The sequence below is a fragment of the Hordeum vulgare genome, chromosome 1H (genome assembly GCF_904849725.1).
Source record: "Hordeum vulgare subsp. vulgare chromosome 1H, MorexV3_pseudomolecules_assembly, whole genome shotgun sequence".
NCBI lineage: Eukaryota > Viridiplantae > Streptophyta > Magnoliopsida > Poales > Poaceae > Hordeum > Hordeum vulgare.
The window spans coordinates 495317115-495335520 of NC_058518.1; the positions used below are offsets into that span (position 1 = coordinate 495317115).

The 18406-nt window shown below is 42.8% G+C and overlaps 1 protein-coding gene and 1 non-coding gene across 2 annotated transcripts; one reads left to right on the forward strand and one right to left on the reverse strand.

Annotated features, from left to right (window-relative positions):
• Window positions 1-4166: 4166 nt before the first annotated feature.
• On the reverse strand, window positions 4167-4238 carry TRNAD-GUC. Its single transcript has one exon. It is a non-coding gene; the product is annotated as a tRNA-Asp (tRNA).
• A 1414-nt stretch (window positions 4239-5652) lies between these two features.
• LOC123449651 (asparagine synthetase [glutamine-hydrolyzing] 2) lies at window positions 5653-11936 on the forward strand. Its single transcript, XM_045126943.1, has 15 exons — window positions 5653-5816; window positions 5899-5996; window positions 7261-7399; window positions 7649-7744; window positions 7906-8047; window positions 8965-9060; window positions 9220-9314; window positions 9719-9880; window positions 10057-10137; window positions 10216-10437; window positions 10536-10670; window positions 10779-10859; window positions 10957-11043; window positions 11166-11273; window positions 11387-11936. The coding sequence occupies exons 2-15, from the start codon at window positions 5917-5919 to the stop codon at window positions 11636-11638; spliced, it is 1776 nt and encodes a 591-aa protein (XP_044982878.1). The 5' UTR covers window positions 5653-5816; window positions 5899-5916; the 3' UTR covers window positions 11639-11936.
• Window positions 11937-18406: the final 6470 nt, after the last annotated feature.

Consider the following 18406-nt stretch of genomic DNA (forward strand, 5'->3'; position numbering starts at 1 on the left):
TTTCACTATCGAACACATACGGATGTATATATACATACTTTAGAGTATAGATTCATTCATTTTGCTCCGTATGTAGTCCATTAATGTAATCTCTAAAATGTCTTATATTTAGAAACGGAGGGAGTAGTTAATTAATTATTAATGAAGGCCTTCTTCCGTGCATGTTTGCATGATGAGGTGGGTCTTTTGCATGCACGTGTTGCATGATGAGGCGGCGGGCCTTTTCCCATGCATGTTTGCATGATGTGGTGGATTTTTTTTCATGCTCATTTACATGATGATGTGGCACGTATGCATGCTCAGAGAATTATGTGGTATTATATATTAAGGATGTTTTCAGATATCAAATTATGCATGATAATCTTTTGTTGGTTTGCAGATGTGTAACAATCAATGGATGCCTTCTTTCCTCTTGTTTCAGGTTTTGGGTGGATGCATCCTCGAAGTGAGCATCGTGAAGGTGATGTCGCGGCCAAGACAACATGTGAAATTTGCCGGATCGGGAGAGTATAGCGAGGACTATGATATATATTTTGGTTTCGCGGTATTATTACTTTTCGCTTTAGTGGTGTTGTGGATGATCACCCAATTATGTAAGGTGGTGTTTCTTTACCTAAGGAATAGACTAATAAGTCCCTTTTAGTCCATAGGTAAATAAACAGGAGGGACTTTTCCTTAAGGGACTAGAAAAGGTCTATATTGAAGGGACTTTTTCTTTAGTCCCTGGGACTAAAAAAAGTCTAGTCCCCTAAAAAGAAACACCACCTAAATTGTATCACAGATGACTCAATCAAAAACAGAGTCACGTTCTTTTGCCTTCGTCTAAGATATCCCATATGCTCCAACCGATCCTGCCGTCTAGAAATTGTGATGCATTTGCTTAGATCTGTAAGAAGTTGCATGAGTTGTCTCACCAAAGACTCTGCCTTGTAGATGAAAGGAAACATTTTCGACTCATTTTTTAAGTCATCTATGATGATGGAGTATCAGCGAAGAATGTATATATTGTAATAAGTTTGGACGTAGGTGGTTGAATTAAACTGGAGCATTTAGAAAAAATGTTCAGTATTTTTTTACTACAAAAATGATGTATGGAATTTCACTACTTGACGTCGTCTGCATTGCCAAAGCCAAGGTGAGATGTAAGAAGAAGACCAATATCTCAAGGGGATTCGGGCATGTCACCGTGAAGATGGTTGAGGAAGATGCCAATGCTCTCGCTATTCTCGACGGGCTGGTGAGTGCATACATTTTTCTTTTTTGATAAGGAGGAAACGAGCCCCCGACCTCTGCATCAATCGATGCATGCAGCCAAGTGCATACATATTATGGGTTAACTAGATGATATCCCATGCGTTACGGCAAGACTCGGTTGCAATATACTTTCATGATATTTGATTATTTTGAATATGATTATTTGGATGAATAATATGAAAACTAAACTAAGAAACACATATGATTTATTGTACTCCCTCCGTTCCTAAATATATGACATTTTAGAGATTTCACTATCGAACACATACGGATGTATATATACATACTTTAGAGTATAGATTCATTCATTTTGCTCCGTATGTAGTCCATTAATGTAATCTCTAAAATGTCTTATATTTAGAAACGGAGGGAGTAGTTAATTAATTATTAATGAAGGCCTTCTTCCGTGCATGTTTGCATGATGAGGTGGGTCTTTTGCATGCACGTGTTGCATGATGAGGCGGCGGGCCTTTTCCCATGCATGTTTGCATGATGTGGTGGATTTTTTTTCATGCTCATTTACATGATGATGTGGCACGTATGCATGCTCAGAGAATTATGTGGTATTATATATTAAGGATGTTTTCAGATATCAAATTATGCATGATAATCTTTTGTTGGTTTGCAGATGTGTAACAATCAATGGATGCCTTCTTTCCTCTTGTTTCAGGTTTTGGGTGGATGCATCCTCGAAGTGAGCATCGTGAAGGTGATGTCGCGGCCAAGACAACATGTGAAATTTGCCGGATCGGGAGAGTATAGCGAGGACTATGATATATATTTTGGTTTCGCGGTATTATTACTTTTCGCTTTAGTGGTGTTGTGGATGATCACCCAATTATGTAAGGTGGTGTTTCTTTACCTAAGGAATAGACTAATAAGTCCCTTTTAGTCCATAGGTAAATAAACAGGAGGGACTTTTCCTTAAGGGACTAGAAAAGGTCTATATTGAAGGGACTTTTTCTTTAGTCCCTGGGACTAAAAAAAGTCTAGTCCCCTAAAAAGAAACACCACCTAAATTGTATCACAGATGACTCAATCAAAAACAGAGTCACGTTCTTTTGCCTTCGTCTAAGATATCCCATATGCTCCAACCGATCCTGCCGTCTAGAAATTGTGATGCATTTGCTTAGATCTGTAAGAAGTTGCATGAGTTGTCTCACCAAAGACTCTGCCTTGTAGATGAAAGGAAACATTTTCGACTCATTTTTTAAGTCATCTATGATGATGGAGTATCAGCGAAGAATGTATATATTGTAATAAGTTTGGACGTAGGTGGTTGAATTAAACTGGAGCATTTAGAAAAAATGTTCAGTATTTTTTTACTACAAAAATGATGTATGGAATTTCACTACTTGACGTCGTCTGCATTGCCAAAGCCAAGGTGAGATGTAAGAAGAAGACCAATATCTCAAGGGGATTCGGGCATGTCACCGTGAAGATGGTTGAGGAAGATGCCAATGCTCTCGCTATTCTCGACGGGCTGGTGAGTGCATACATTTTTCTTTTTTGATAAGGAGGAAACGAGCCCCCGACCTCTGCATCAATCGATGCATGCAGCCAAGTGCATACATATTATGGGTTAACTAGATGATATCCCATGCGTTACGGCAAGACTCGGTTGCAATATACTTTCATGATATTTGATTATTTTGAATATGATTATTTGGATGAATAATATGAAAACTAAACTAAGAAACACATATGATTTATTGTACTCCCTCCGTTCCTAAATATATGACATTTTAGAGATTTCACTATCGAACACATACGGATGTATATATACATACTTTAGAGTATAGATTCATTCATTTTGCTCCGTATGTAGTCCATTAATGTAATCTCTAAAATGTCTTATATTTAGAAACGGAGGGAGTAGTTAATTAATTATTAATGAAGGCCTTCTTCCGTGCATGTTTGCATGATGAGGTGGGTCTTTTGCATGCACGTGTTGCATGATGAGGCGGCGGGCCTTTTCCCATGCATGTTTGCATGATGTGGTGGATTTTTTTTCATGCTCATTTACATGATGATGTGGCACGTATGCATGCTCAGAGAATTATGTGGTATTATATATTAAGGATGTTTTCAGATATCAAATTATGCATGATAATCTTTTGTTGGTTTGCAGATGTGTAACAATCAATGGATGCCTTCTTTCCTCTTGTTTCAGGTTTTGGGTGGATGCATCCTCGAAGTGAGCATCGTGAAGGTGATGTCGCGGCCAAGACAACATGTGAAATTTGCCGGATCGGGAGAGTATAGCGAGGACTATGATATATATTTTGGTTTCGCGGTATTATTACTTTTCGCTTTAGTGGTGTTGTGGATGATCACCCAATTATGTAAGGTGGTGTTTCTTTACCTAAGGAATAGACTAATAAGTCCCTTTTAGTCCATAGGTAAATAAACAGGAGGGACTTTTCCTTAAGGGACTAGAAAAGGTCTATATTGAAGGGACTTTTTCTTTAGTCCCTGGGACTAAAAAAAGTCTAGTCCCCTAAAAAGAAACACCACCTAAATTGTATCACAGATGACTCAATCAAAAACAGAGTCACGTTCTTTTGCCTTCGTCTAAGATATCCCATATGCTCCAACCGATCCTGCCGTCTAGAAATTGTGATGCATTTGCTTAGATCTGTAAGAAGTTGCATGAGTTGTCTCACCAAAGACTCTGCCTTGTAGATGAAAGGAAACATTTTCGACTCATTTTTTAAGTCATCTATGATGATGGAGTATCAGCGAAGAATGTATATATTGTAATAAGTTTGGACGTAGGTGGTTGAATTAAACTGGAGCATTTAGAAAAAATGTTCAGTATTTTTTTACTACAAAAATGATGTATGGAATTTCACTACTTGACGTCGTCTGCATTGCCGAAATATAAATACGAACGAAGAGAAAAAATTGGACGCCGTTGCCGGGGATCGAACCCGGGTCACCCGCGTGACAGGCGGGAATACTTACCACTATACTACAACGACTTCGATGTTCCAATCACTATTTGAGATTTAATTGGTTATTACAAAAGGTTAGCACACATGAACAGGAGACGGAACAAGAAGCGCTCAAGAGGGATCGCCATGTCCAACTCCCCTTGTCGACGACCATGTCCTCGTCGACGGCGATCCATGAAAACGACTGCACGAACACACTCTACTCCTCCTGCAACTGCAAGCACGTCTCCCTACTCTCCAAACCATCTTGGTTCTTCTACTTTAGGCACAAAATTGTTTATCTCTTCGTGCAGGATTCTTTTTTTGGGGAAGGTTCAATAGACCCGCTCTACAAATCCAAAACTCATCCCCGTCCAGCAACACATCAAACAATCAATCTCACCACAAAAAATTTTTTTTTGACTAACGTGGTTATACTGTTTTATCTGACATGCGTCCACAAAAAATTAACAAGATGACTAACTGGGCAGTGAAAACATTTGCCTGCCTGCGTCCACCAAAATGTGTGACGTATATATTTGAGAATTTTGCTTAAAATGCCTACATGACTGTTTCAGCTTACCCGCCAAACCGTGTTGTATTGAATTTCATTGAAAATCGAAGAGAGATGTGTTGGCCTTCCATCATTGTTGCTAGTACTGCCGCAACCACACTATCAACCTTGAAAAATTATTAATCTCTCTCTTCATTAAAAAAAAAACCTCTAGTAGAGCTCAAATTGAGCTTTGTCCTCTCCAAAATCTTGTAGGACTTCATGCGGCGCCTCGAAAAAACATAGCACGAGAGGTGTGGAGAGCCCAAAAAAGCACGCCATATTGCTCGATTTGACACGCACAAGATGCACTCTGTCTACCTAGCAATTTAGATGTCGGATTCCATTTCTCCCCACTCCTCTTAGCAGATGCCCATGGCGCCGTTGTGAAAAAACCCCGAGTTTGGTGGAAAAAATAGGTGGGGTGCAGTGAGGTAATCTTTTGTTGAATATGTGCAGTTCGCCGTGACCTCTTTGTCCCGGTGCTTGTGTGTGCCACCGTCGGGCGTCTCCCCTTCTCATCCTCTTCACTCGACACGCATGTGTGGCCACTCCATCCTCGAAGTGGTACCCTCCATCGCCGGTTCCCGCAGCCCACACCCCCGCCTTGACACGCATCGACCACGTATCGCAGTACTCTCTAGGGATTTCGCCTTGCAGTACGCTGCATGAGAGCAAGGGAATGTACGACAGTGCGGTGCATTTGTTTTTTCTTGAGAGGATTGTAGCATTTGTGTTTTTTTAGCAAAATTCTAGTAGCGTTTGTTGGGAAAAAAAAGAGAAGAAGATGTACACTCCTATATGGGAGTTTGGTGGGCCGAATCCGCGCGAGCGGCCTGGCCTGGTCCAGGCGATGCGTAGGGTGGGGTCCCAACCCCCAGAGCGCGCCCTACCTAAATCCCTCCTGCTCCAGTCCACCACCACCCAGCCGCCGTTCCGTTCCGCCCGTACCTTACCCCTCCCCCCCACCACCACCCGCGCCCGTCCCTCCTCGTCGGGGCGTCGCCGCCTCCGCCTCCGCCTCCGCCCCGCTCGTCCGCGGCGTCTGGTCGGTCCAGCGACCCAGGCCTGAGGTACGAGCTTGCTTTCTTCTTCTTTCCATCCGGTCCAGCGACCGGTCGGTCCAATCACCTTGGGAGCTCTCGCGCCTTGCAGGTCCCGCCGGCCGCCACCATGTGCGGCATCCTCGCCGTCCTCGGCGTCGGCGACGTCTCCCTCGCCAAGCGCTCGCGCATCATCGAGCTCTCCCGCCGGTAACACGCCCCGCCGTTTCCATCCCCCGCTCCCTCCTTTGTGTGTTTCTGTCGTTTTGCCCCGTCCCTGCGCGAGTCGCGCGCGCGCCTCCGGTGGTTAGAATTGAAGTTGGCGGTGGGTTTGTGTGGACTGGAATAGCAGGCGAGATGTGGGTCAACTTTGGCCGGGGTCATGTCGCTCTCGCTTCATTTACCATTTTTAGTTCTTTGACTTGTTATTTTCCATTTCCAATGAAAAAAATCATTTTTTTTGGTGTGTAGATATTCATGAGGAGTTTGTGTTAGACGAATCGTTGACATGCCGGGGAAATTGTGGTTAGCCTTTTACCGATGCAAGTTTCTTTGTTTGCGAGCGAGCTGTGGTGCGTGATGGCCTTTTATTTCGGGGGAGCGTGTCTATGTCCCGAGGAACTGTGAGGTTCTGGGTTTTGGGAATGGAGCATAGTGCACATTATGTATGTGTGTGAGTCTCCGCTGAGGCACGGAAATTTTCAAATGATAATTTGGAAACTAGTGGCAGTTTTTGTTGCCTAACGATCTGCTTCGCTTGTATGATCGTGCCGGCTGATGTACTTGAATGCTATTGATTTATAAATATATTAAAATGCACTACTTGTAGCAATCCGTCCATATTGTGTACATGTGCAACCATGGGATCTTTTTAATTTAGAATTAGGACAGTGTTGTGAGGTGTATCGGATTCTATCTGTAATACCATGCGACATTATGCTTGCAAATGTGTGTTTTACTTGGGGTTCTGCAAAATGTCTCCTCTATAAATGTGCATGCTTTAGTTGGGCTGCGGCAAAATGCCCCCTTATACGCTTTTTATGTAATTACAGTCAGGCAGTGGATGATGTTAACATGGGATTATGGTCAAACGTAGTTTATACACCAACCTGTAGAAAACTTCACTTCTATATCTACTGAAAAATTCTTTTACGAATAGGTTAGGACATTACGATTTTCCATATGTTTGCAAAACCTAGTTTGCTGTGTCTTCGGACTTGCTGTGTGCAACTTCTCCATCTTTACGAACTGCACAGTCATGGGGTAACAGTTTTCAGGGTTTTTTTACTTTACCTTAGAGAGAGTTGTTGTTCAACACAAAGTTGCGTTAGATTAAACTGGAATTAGAAATGTTCTGTACTGTAGTGGCTAAAAATTTCTGTGTGCCGCTTGTTATTTAAATGTTCTTTGCGATACATGGTTCACTGTATGAATTCTTATGCATCAACTGAACTCAGCCTACCATTTTTGATAGATTACGGCACAGAGGCCCTGACTGGAGTGGTATACACAGCTTTGAGGACTGCTATCTTGCACACCAGCGGTTGGCTATTGTTGATCCCACATCTGGGGACCAGCCATTGTACAATGAGGACAAAACAGTTATTGTGACGGTCAGTATCTGGAGTGAGAATGACACTTCACTGTTTCCATTTATCTTATTTCTGCTTTCATGATTCATTTCCACGTACAACACATGATTATGTCTCACCATTCTGCTTTTAGTGACTAGCATTTGCTAGTATAATTTTGTGATGGGATTTTTGAAATGTTGTGTATCGAGCTCCGCTCAATACATCTTTTGAGACACAACCTACCCACCATATTTTTGTAACTAAACTAATTATGTTTTACATTTCCAGGTGAATGGGGAGATCTATAATCATGAAGAACTGAAAGCTAAGCTGAAATCACATAAATTCCAAACTGGTAGTGATTGTGAAGTTATTGCTCACCTAGTAAGTTTGTATTCTTATTTCTATGTTCAGCTTCTCTTAGTGCTCTATTGTCTAACTTGGCTTCTGCCAATACTTTCAAATGTCTTCTCCTAAGCATCATCCTCCAGTACATATATTTTATATGTTAACATCTGTACTTCCAAATTCTATTGTTTTCACAGTACGAGGAATATGGGGAAGAATTTGTGGATATGTTGGATGGCATGTTCTCATTTGTGCTTCTTGACACCCGTGATAAAAGCTTCATAGCTGCCCGTGATGCTATTGGCATCTGTCCTTTATACATGGGCTGGGGCCTCGACGGTATGCATGGAATCTGTTCTTGTAGCTACTTGTCTGTTTGATCAAAATCACAACCATGAAGTTATAGCTTTTTTCCTCTCAAATTTATCTTGGTCTGGACTTTGTGTATGGTTTGCTTGGTTATTCAACTTTTTCAACGGTCAGTCAATGTATCATGGGGAGGTGCAAAGCAGGCTGCGTTTAGGTTCATTTAAATTGAAGTTAAGATTAGAAGTAGATATATCATTGCTTGCCTACTTCATTAGAATAGAACTGGATAAGGCCAATTCATTTGCAAAAATAACAATAAAAGATAATAACCCTGGATCTATCGTCGGCTCACATCCCACAAAATCGGAGTGATATCTCTCACCATTTGCAAAGAATATAGAGGTGTTACTCCCTCTGTCTTGATTTATAAGGCGTATTGTGATTGTAAAAGTTTAATCTTTGACCATATTTTTTTATAATATTTGCTATGAGTTAAAAAATCGCAATCAAGAGAAAGAGCTTTTGTATTTGAATCTAAAGGTATAAATTCTGTGTCACATAGCTCACGTATCATGAGATTAAATTTTGGGTCAGATCTTTAGACAATCAAAATATGCCTTATATACCTGCACGAAGGAAGTATCTAGGTTGTGATGACGCCCATGATATATGTGCAACGGGAATGTCTGATGGGAAAGATGTGGATAGACATAATATTTGCCAAGCTGACTGTTAAATTTGCAATACGGAGTTAGCTATGCAAAGATTCTGAGATGTTCCGTGAGCTGTTGAAAACTATGGTTGGCTGTCTGCATTTGCAAGTGCACAGTTCTGGAACATTAGACACTGTAGTGTTTGCATGTTTCACAACTTGTTACAGTTATATGGATTTAAGTAGCTGCTACAAATCTACTATGCATTAATCTGTACATTCATTGTTATTCCAGGATCCGTTTGGTTCTCTTCGGAGATGAAGGCGTTGAGTGATGATTGCGAGCGCTTCATATCGTTCCCCCCTGGACACTTGTACTCAAGCAAAACAGGTTCAAATGTCTTGCTGTAACATATTGACGATCTCATCAGGCATTATACTAGAAATGCAGAGTTGCAAAGTCTGAAGGCAAAAATAGTATAAGTTACCATGTATGTTGCAAATATCCGTTTGTCTTGCCTACTAATCTGCTTTCTAACATTTATCCTAGGTGGCTTAAGGAGGTGGTACAACCCTCCATGGTTTTCAGAAAGCATTCCCTCAGCCCCCTATGATCCTCTTCTCATCCGAGAGAGTTTTGAGAAGGCACGCCTTTTCTTATGCTCTGTTACATTTCATACCTTTTGATGCATAAATTGTATGTTTATAATTATTTAATGATAATCTCTTTTTTATTTTGTTTCATGTTGATATGATGTATACACGCCTCTGATTAAGTGATGCTTGTTTGGAATACCCTTGTTGATAATTCATGAGTCGTAATAGACTAATAGGTTATTGTAGCTCCCTGCAATCACATTTATGTCTTAGTGCGATGATTTCTATATTAATATCTTAGATATATGGCATTTTATTCGGAATCATGCTAATTGGTTATTAAGTATGTACGGAGTATAAATAAATTATTGTGTCTGACGCATATTTTGTAAGCTAAGTTTCTTTACGTATGTCATCTACTATATTTCTTAGATGAATTGTAAAATTCGCAGGCTGTTCTCAAGAGGCTAATGACTGATGTGCCATTTGGTGTTCTCTTGTCTGGTGGGCTTGACTCTTCTTTGGTGGCTTCTGTTGTTTCACGCCACTTGGCAGAAACAAAAGTTGCCAGGCAGTGGGGAAACAAACTGCACACCTTTTGCATTGGTTTGAAGGTACATTTCTTAATGTTGTTTACTGGTGTATCCCCATTGCTGGGAATCTTTCAAATTTAAGTTGTTTTCTTGCTCTTATGAGTGTTTTTTACAATAAAAAAGAAGGTTTTTCAGTGGAGTAACATAAGCAGAGGATAAAATATGATAGAAGTTCTAACACATTCCAATTTTTATAGGGTTCTCCTGATCTTAAAGCTGCTAAGGAAGTTGCTGACTACCTTGGCACAGTCCATCATGAATTACACTTCACAGTGCAGGTTCGTTATTTTTATTTGTCCTTCGCATAGAGGAAGAGACATTTTGAAGTTATTAAATCATCTGAAAAAAAATTGCAGGAGGGCATTGATGCTTTGGAAGAAGTTATTTATCACATTGAGACGTATGATGTAACGACCATTAGAGCAAGTACCCCAATGTTTCTAATGTCTCGGAAAATCAAATCGTTGGGTGTGAAGATGGTTCTTTCGGGAGAAGGTTCCGATGAAATATTTGGTGGTTATCTTTATTTTCACAAGGCACCAAACAAAAAGGAATTCCATGAGGAAACATGTCGGAAGGTAATTAATGATAACATTGCTCCTTCTGGTTTATATCTGCTAAGTTGTTTAGATGGTCAGCTGATTAATTTATTTGAGTTCTCTTGTCTGGCGTTTAGATAAAGGCTCTCCATTTATATGATTGTTTGAGAGCAAACAAAGCAACTTCTGCCTGGGGTCTCGAGGCTCGTGTTCCATTCCTCGACAAAAACTTCATCAATGTAGCAATGGACCTGGATCCGGAATGTAAGATGGTATGTAATTTCTTGCTATAATACACTAATCTCACTCTAGCTCTATCCATGTATTACAATTTACAACTAGCATTCTCATCTTATATTTGTCATCTTGAAAAAAATTAGATAAGACGTGATCTTGGCCGGATCGAGAAATGGGTTCTGCGTAATGCATTTGATGATGATGAGAAGCCCTATTTACCCAAGGTTGGAGAAGTTGATCTTTTTATGGTGTTATATTTGCTCTGTTACTTTCACAAGCTTGCGTCTATGCTCATAAGGAAGATTTTTTTTCTGTGAACAGCACATTCTTTACAGGCAAAAAGAACAGTTCAGCGATGGTGTTGGGTACAGTTGGATTGATGGATTGAAGGACCATGCTAATGCACATGTATGCCATCTTTTCTTTGTCAAACCATTCATAACTTGACAATTGTTTACTTAGTCGACTTGCGATGGTTTCATATTACTTTACCCCCATTAGAATTAACGTTTGCTCCCATTCATGTTCAGGTGTCAGATTCCATGATGACAAACGCCAGCTTTGTTTACCCTGAAAACACACCCACAACAAAAGAAGCCTACTATTATAGGACAGTATTTGAAAAGTTTTATCCCAAGGTCCATAAGCTACAACCAGCATTTACTTTTATCATGATATTCCAAGCTATTTCATTTGCGTGGTAAAAGAATTAATGCCTGCTCTCCACTTAACTAACAATTCAATTGTGCAGAATGCTGCTAGGCTGACGGTGCCAGGAGGTCCCAGCGTTGCATGCAGCACCGCGAAAGCTGTTGAATGGGACGCCGCCTGGTCCAAGCTCATCGACCCGTCTGGCCGTGCTGCTCTCGGTGTGCATGACGCAGCATACGAAGAGGAAAAGGCTCCCGCATCGGTCAATCCCATCTTGGAGAATGCCTTCCGTTCACCAGCCCATGGAGAGAGCACCCTAGTCAAAACCGTTGTTCCAACAGCTGCTGTTTAACCTTCCACCCCATGGTTTCATATAGAATGCTCGAGAAAATGTTGTCACTTAGTTTAATTCTAGCTTCATTGCAGCTTGTCTGTAGCTTCAATCATTCAGTGTAGAAATTGCTTTCCTCTATTTTCCTTGACGCTTGCTGTTATGTTTTGCTTTCGCATGTATGTACTAAGTTTGTTTATGTGGTGAGCATTGCATTTGTAAATATTTCACCATTGTTGTGCTATCCTTGAGTTGCTCAACGGTTGGTTTTCAAACTGCAAAGTTCCATTAATAAATTCCAATGTTGGTTTCTAGATTAGTTGATCTTTCTATGTTGCTCATGTTAGCACCATTAACTTTTATTTTGGGTTTACTACCGGCAACATATCACTGCAGCATGTGAGTGACAAACTGCAATACAACCATTTCACACATCACTGCAGCACGTGAGTGACAAACTGCAATACAACCATTTCACACACACGTGTGGTTATTTTCATCAACCATAGCAGCAGGCATCCATAAAATGATCATCGCAACGTTAATTAATCAAAATGCCGAGATAAATAGGCACAAAACAACAACACTCTTCTGCTTATCTTGTGATCGACAACACTGACCCCACGAAGCTGCAAAGATCGCACATTGCACAAGCAAAGGCATGCACCACATAAAGATCCATATCGAAAAGACAAAAAAATATGAGGTACCGGCGCAGTTACTGATCCCCAGTAAAGCAGCCTTGCAGAAATACCAGCAGCAATAGTAGTAATCTCGAAACAGGATCGGCGATAACGAAAATCGCATAAAAGTAAAGCCATATGACCACAAGCTCAGGATATACACAGATAACACCTCGGATGAACAAATGTCAGATATGTATGTGTGCTCACTTGCTAAAACTCTCCACGCCAAAAGTGATTCTACCTGAATACTACAAGTATTTACAAGCAGAGAACCAAGACTTGGCTGCCTTTTAAACTAGTCCATCTGTAAACTAATATAAAAATATTTAGATTGCTAAAGTAATGTGTAAATGCTCTTATATTAAATTACGGAGGAAGTAGTAAGTAAAGTTTATTATATGATCGGATGTCATCATGAGATGTGAGAGATCTTCCTGGATTGGATCTAGGAAGAGAGTTCCGCTTCCAAAGCATCAGCACAATGAACGAGGCATCTGCATGAAGATACGATTATATCTCACTTAGGGCATCTTCAATGGTTGTATGATCATCGTTGGTAAAATTGCCACATAGATGATTTTGATGACATGGCGTATAATAAAAGAAGGGAGAGAATGAAATCGTATGAACTTGAAGCAACGGTTCACGCACAAGCTCCGAGGCAAGCATGGTTATTTCTTCCATGTTTAGTGGACCCGCTTAGTTATTTTACACACGATTAACATATACTCCATTGAAGAGCTTGTATGATGTGTTGTTGGTTGTTGATGTAGATATTTATACCAACGATTGAACATACGGACTGTTGAAGATGCTCTTATGGTCTTGGAGGATCATATATACCACTCGCAGCCGAGCCATTTTCTGAAACAAATGAGTCGGACGTATTAAACTTTGGTGTAGGAACCTTCCACGATGACACCCTTTCTTTTTTGAAACAAGGCAAAAGACTTGCCATTTCATTAATTAAGGAAGAAGGTTTTAGACATAAGCCGCAAACGGTAAAAGGAAAAGAGGACTACTCGCGCGGAATTATACAACCCAAATGCTTGGCGCCCGCAAGAATCCAAATGGACACCTCTTGTTTTATGTTGTTAATGATGACCATCGAGCATCTTGTTACGGAAGACCCTTGCGTTTCTCTTAGACCAGACCTCCCAGGAAATGAGCATCATCAGGGAGGCAAGCGCTTTGGGGGAACCAAGACGAATCTGCAAGGTACCACTCCACCAATCTTTCACTGAAGCCAACATGTGCCACGTAGTAGTGGGGATGTGATCCATACCTAGCCAAGCAAGAGTGTCGTTCCAAATACGTAAAGTGAAGAGGCATTGGAAGAGAAGGTGAGCCATGGATTCTTGAACCTGTTTGCAAAGAGGGCATAGACTGCAGTTTGGCCAGCCACGACAGATCAACCGGTCGGATGTACAAATCCTATTTTGAAGGACAACCCAGACAAAAAAAAATTGCACCTTGGGGGTGCCCAAACCTTCCAAACGTCTTGAACAAGGTTAGAGGAAGTGAGGCCTTCGAAATGAGCCTTGTAAGCCAAGGAAGCCGAATACATCCCATCCTTAGCGAATTTCTAGATGATCGAGTCTTCCACGTCGTTAGCAAGGCCCACCATAGACAGGTTGTGCCATAGGTCAGTGAACTGCTGGATATGCGCAAGGGAAAGGCCGTCAGTGCCGTCAATGTTGGCGATACAGTAGTTGTTGGTCATGGCTTGCTGGACCGATGAGTTCTTTTTGTGCGAAAGAATGAAGTAGTCCGATGCAATGTCGCGAGGGCGCAAACCAGTAAGCCACGATGAGTCCAGAATCGAGTGGTCCACTTGTTCCCAACCGTGACCTTAGTGGCTGCCGCAAAGAAGTGGCGGTCGTCCTCCGTGCATTGTGTGCCCAACTCGATCCATGGCTTGCTCCTGTCTGTCCACTCGAACCACAACCATCGGAGCCTTAACGCCTTAGCAAACTTATCCAGATTTAGCACACCTAGCCCTCCCTTGTCATTGAGTTTGCACACAAGGTCCCAGTTAACCTTGCACTTTCCTCCATAAACCTTGTTGGTGCCCGCCTAAAGATAAGCACGACAGATGCTATCAATTTTCTTCAGCACCTCCATCGGGATGTCAAGGGACGTGACATGGTATATAGCAATGGCGGTTAGGACAGCCTTGACCAAAACCACACGGCCAGCATAGGCCATGTGTCTTCCTTGCCAAGGAGGAAGCTTGTTTGCAATTTTATCCTCATACTGGAAGTGGATTCGTTTCAGCAGCTTGACAGCAAGCGGAAGTCCAAGGTAGCGCATCGGGAATGAGGTGCGCACCACAAGAAAAGCATGGAGGATCCCATGAAGGTTGATATTATCACATCGAATGGGAGCAACGAGGCTTTTCACACAGTTGGTGACGAGACCAGTGACCTAGACGAACGAATCCAGAGTAGAAGTGAGGAATTGGACATCTTCCTTGATGAGTTTCACAAAGATGGCAGCATCATCAACGTATAAGGAAGCCTGGACAGGAGAAGGTCTACCACACAGAGGGTGGAGATGCCCTTGGGTCGTGGCCTTGCATAGAAGGTGATGGAGTGGGTCAATAGCCAATACTAAGAGAAGAGGGGAAAGTGGGTCTCCCTGGAAGAGGCAACATCCCTGCTTTAGGGGGTCACCCAAAATCCCGTTAATAAGCAGCCTTGAGGTAGCGGTGGAGAGCAAAGCAGAGGCCCAATCACGAAATCTGTCTGGAAAGGGAACATGCTTCAGCAAATCCATAAGGTAGTACCAACACATAGAGTTAAACACCTCCTTGATGTCGAGTTTGAACAAGAGCGTAGGGGAGCGACTGTGGTGGAGCTTTCTCGCGAGGTTTCTGGCGTACATGAAGTTATCGTGAATGCTTCTCTTTTTGATGAAAGCACTCGGGGCATTAGATACCAAGATATGCATGTGGGGGCCCCGACGAGTAGCCATCATCTTTGCAATGATCTTCGCAACAACATGAATGAGGCTTATGTGACGGAAATCCATGATGTATTCCTCCCTATCTTTCTTTGGGATGAGAGCAATGTTCGCCGAGTTGAGCCAGTGCAAGTTTGTGGTGTGTAGTCTCGAGAAATGGTTTATTGCTAGTAAAATGTCATCTTTTATAATCTCTCAGCAATCCTTGAAGAATGTCCTAGTAAAACCATCGGGTCTTGGAGCTTTGTCATTGGGGAGGTCAAAAATTGCCTTTTTAACCTCGGACTCTGAAAAGGCAACCCCTAGGTCTGCGGATCCCAATCAGGAACCGGAATGGTGTCCCAATTAATGTCGGTGCAGCGTGGCTGCTTATGTTTCATGTCCTCAGCAAAGTGGTTCTGAATGATTGTTTTTTGTGGTCATGAGCGGTAACCCATTCGTTGTTATGCTTGAGGCAATGGATGAAGTTATTTCTCCTTCTATGGTTCACTCGAAGATGAAAGAAACAGGTGTTGGTGTCGCCTGCTCTCATGTTCATGATTCTCGAACTTTGCCTCTTTCCCGCACGTTCAAGGACAACTAAACCGATCACTTTCCGCTTAAGGCTCTCCCGAAGCTGTCTCTCATTATCACTGAGGAGTTGTGAATATTGGGCCACATCTAAGCGTAGTATGACCTCAAGGGCCATATGGAGTTGTAGCTTCGAGTGTGCGAACATCGTCTTGCTCCACTTCCATAGTTTTTTTGCCAATCTCGTTCATCTTGTGAAACAGGATGCGATATGGATCGGAGTGACCAGAGGCACTGTTCCAAGATTCTGGGACAATCTCTTTGAAGCCAGGCATTTTGGTCCAGAAGTTTTCAAAACGGAAGGGCTTTGATCTCGGGGGTCCTCTTCCATTTGAGAGGAGGGGCAATGGTCCGATAAGGAAGATGAGAGTGCATGGAGGATGTGTTTGCCAAAGTCCAGATCCTAGTCTTCATTGCAAAAGAAAGAGTTCAACTTGCTGTGTGTAGGGTTGCTCCGCTCGTTGCTCCAGGTGAATTTTATGTTTTGAAGGTGAATCTCTTTGAGCTCACAGGTATTAAGCGCGCTTCTAAAGCAGACAATCTGACTCCGATCGACATTTGCTCTGTTCTTGTCTCGCGTCTGATAGATTTGATTAAAATCGCCGGCGACCAGCCACTTTGAGCCGGTGGGGGGCTTCTTGTTGATCATCTCTTGGAAAAAAGCATCCTTGAGATTGTGTCTCGTCGGACCATAGACGATGGCGAGCTTAAATATTTTGGACGAGGACACCACCGTGACGTTACAAGAGAGGAAGAAAGTGCCAAAACAAACATCCTTCACATCCACAACATTCTCATCCCAAAGAAGAAGGATGCCACCGCGGGTGCCTAGAGCAGGGCGGTGAGCAAAGTTCTTGAGTCTGTTGCCACCTAGGAAAGAAGTGGTGAACGGGTCGATGAGCTAGAATTTGGTCTCTTGCAGACAAACTATGTGGCATGGTGTTTTGGCAATAGTTTCTTGTATGGTTGCTCGACGGTCTGGACAGTTTAAGCTTCAAACATTCCAACTCAGAATATTAAGCTCTTGTTCTAACATGGGAACCCTAGATGTCTGAGTGACGCACTCAAGCAACCATCAACAACAGGAGCTGCCTTGGGCAGTACACACCTTCGAGTAAATAATCTATTTGCCTTGCCAAGGCAGCAGGGAGCACACATCAACAGCGACAACTCGCAACAGTCACACACATACACTAGTAGAGGGGTTTTAACTAACATGACAAGTACTCCCCCCGTTCCTAAATATAAGACCTTTTAGAGATTGCACTATAAACTACATACGGATGTACTTAGACATATTTTAGAGTGTAGATTCGTTCATTTTGCTCCGTATGTAGTCTCCTAGTGAAATCTCTAAAAGGTATTATATTTTGAAACGGAGGGAGTAGAACACATCTTCTGCATGAACCCCGCGGCTACACTTTCAGGTGGCCTCATCGGTCACATCTCCAGTAGCAGACTAGAGCTCTCTATCCGCCTCTCCGCCAAGTTCGATTAGGGCCGCCTCGACATCCATCACTATCATAGTCGAGGTTGAACAGGGCCCAAGGAGCCAACATTGTTATATCTGGCAGTTGGCCTTGGAACATGGCCACGAATTTGGCAATGGCCTCCTCAGTAACATGCTGGCCTTCTTTGATGATACCCATTCGCCGGCAGAGCAGTTTATCGACCATCTTCACTATTGGAAGTTTCCTGTTCTTGGCGTGGAGACGTGTGCTGGAGCGGTTGATGTTGAAGTTGACCACACCAGCAAGAGTTTTCCTTCTCTTCGTAGGAGGTCTCGGCCTTGGGGATGGGGACTTGGGCAGTGGTAGCACTGGTGGCTGACACTTAGTGAACATAGGGATGCATGGCAGTGTTTCAGGGGCCGGGATGAAGACTGGCGTCGCTGGTTCCGTCTGAGAAGCACGGGTGGCCGACCCTCTTTCAGGAGTAACACGGGCTTCTTCGGGTGCAACAACAGCAGGGTCTCAGGCTTGGCCTTCCGGGGCGATCCCACCATCAATACCTAGGGAGGCAACATGGGGTGGCGTAGCAGCGGCAAGGTCCCAAGCCTAGTCTTCCATCACAAATTCAATCACGTCCGTCGTCATGCTAGGTGGCGATGCTGGAGTCTATATGAACGAGGCAGGGCACACCTGGACGGGGCTAGCCCTGAAGCAGGGGGCGATCCAACGCAGCCAGAAGGACTCGCCGGGGAGGGGCCAAGATGCACAATGTTGCACAAGGTCGTTCGCGGCGAAGAGGGAGGCGATCGTCCACGGGTGTCTTCACTCACTAGCTGGAAACACCTCGAGCACAGCTAGGGTGCGTAGGATCATCAACGAGGTGACGCCCACCGTGTCTCAGATACATCTCCAACGTATCTATTATTTTTTATTGTTCCATACTGATATATTATCATTCTACAATACTTTTGGGGTATTTATTTATCATTTGGTATTAGTTTTGAATACTAACCTATTGACCTAGTGCCAAGTGCGAGTTGTTGTTTTCTGCGTGTTTTTGACTTTGCAGGTTTTCCATACCAAACGAGGTCCAATGGCCCTGAAACTTTTTGATGATG

Excerpts from the sequence above, each read along its gene's own strand:
- LOC123449651 (XM_045126943.1), top strand. The coding sequence starts at position 5,917 with ATGTGCGGCATCCTCGCCGTCCTCGGCGTCGGCGACGTCTCCCTCGCC. Across the intron at positions 7,400-7,648 it reads ACAAAACAGTTATTGTGACG|GTGAATGGGGAGATCTATAA; the intron begins GTCAGTATCTGG and ends TTACATTTCCAG. Across the intron at positions 11,274-11,386 it reads TTGAAAAGTTTTATCCCAAG|AATGCTGCTAGGCTGACGGT; the intron begins GTCCATAAGCTA and ends TCAATTGTGCAG.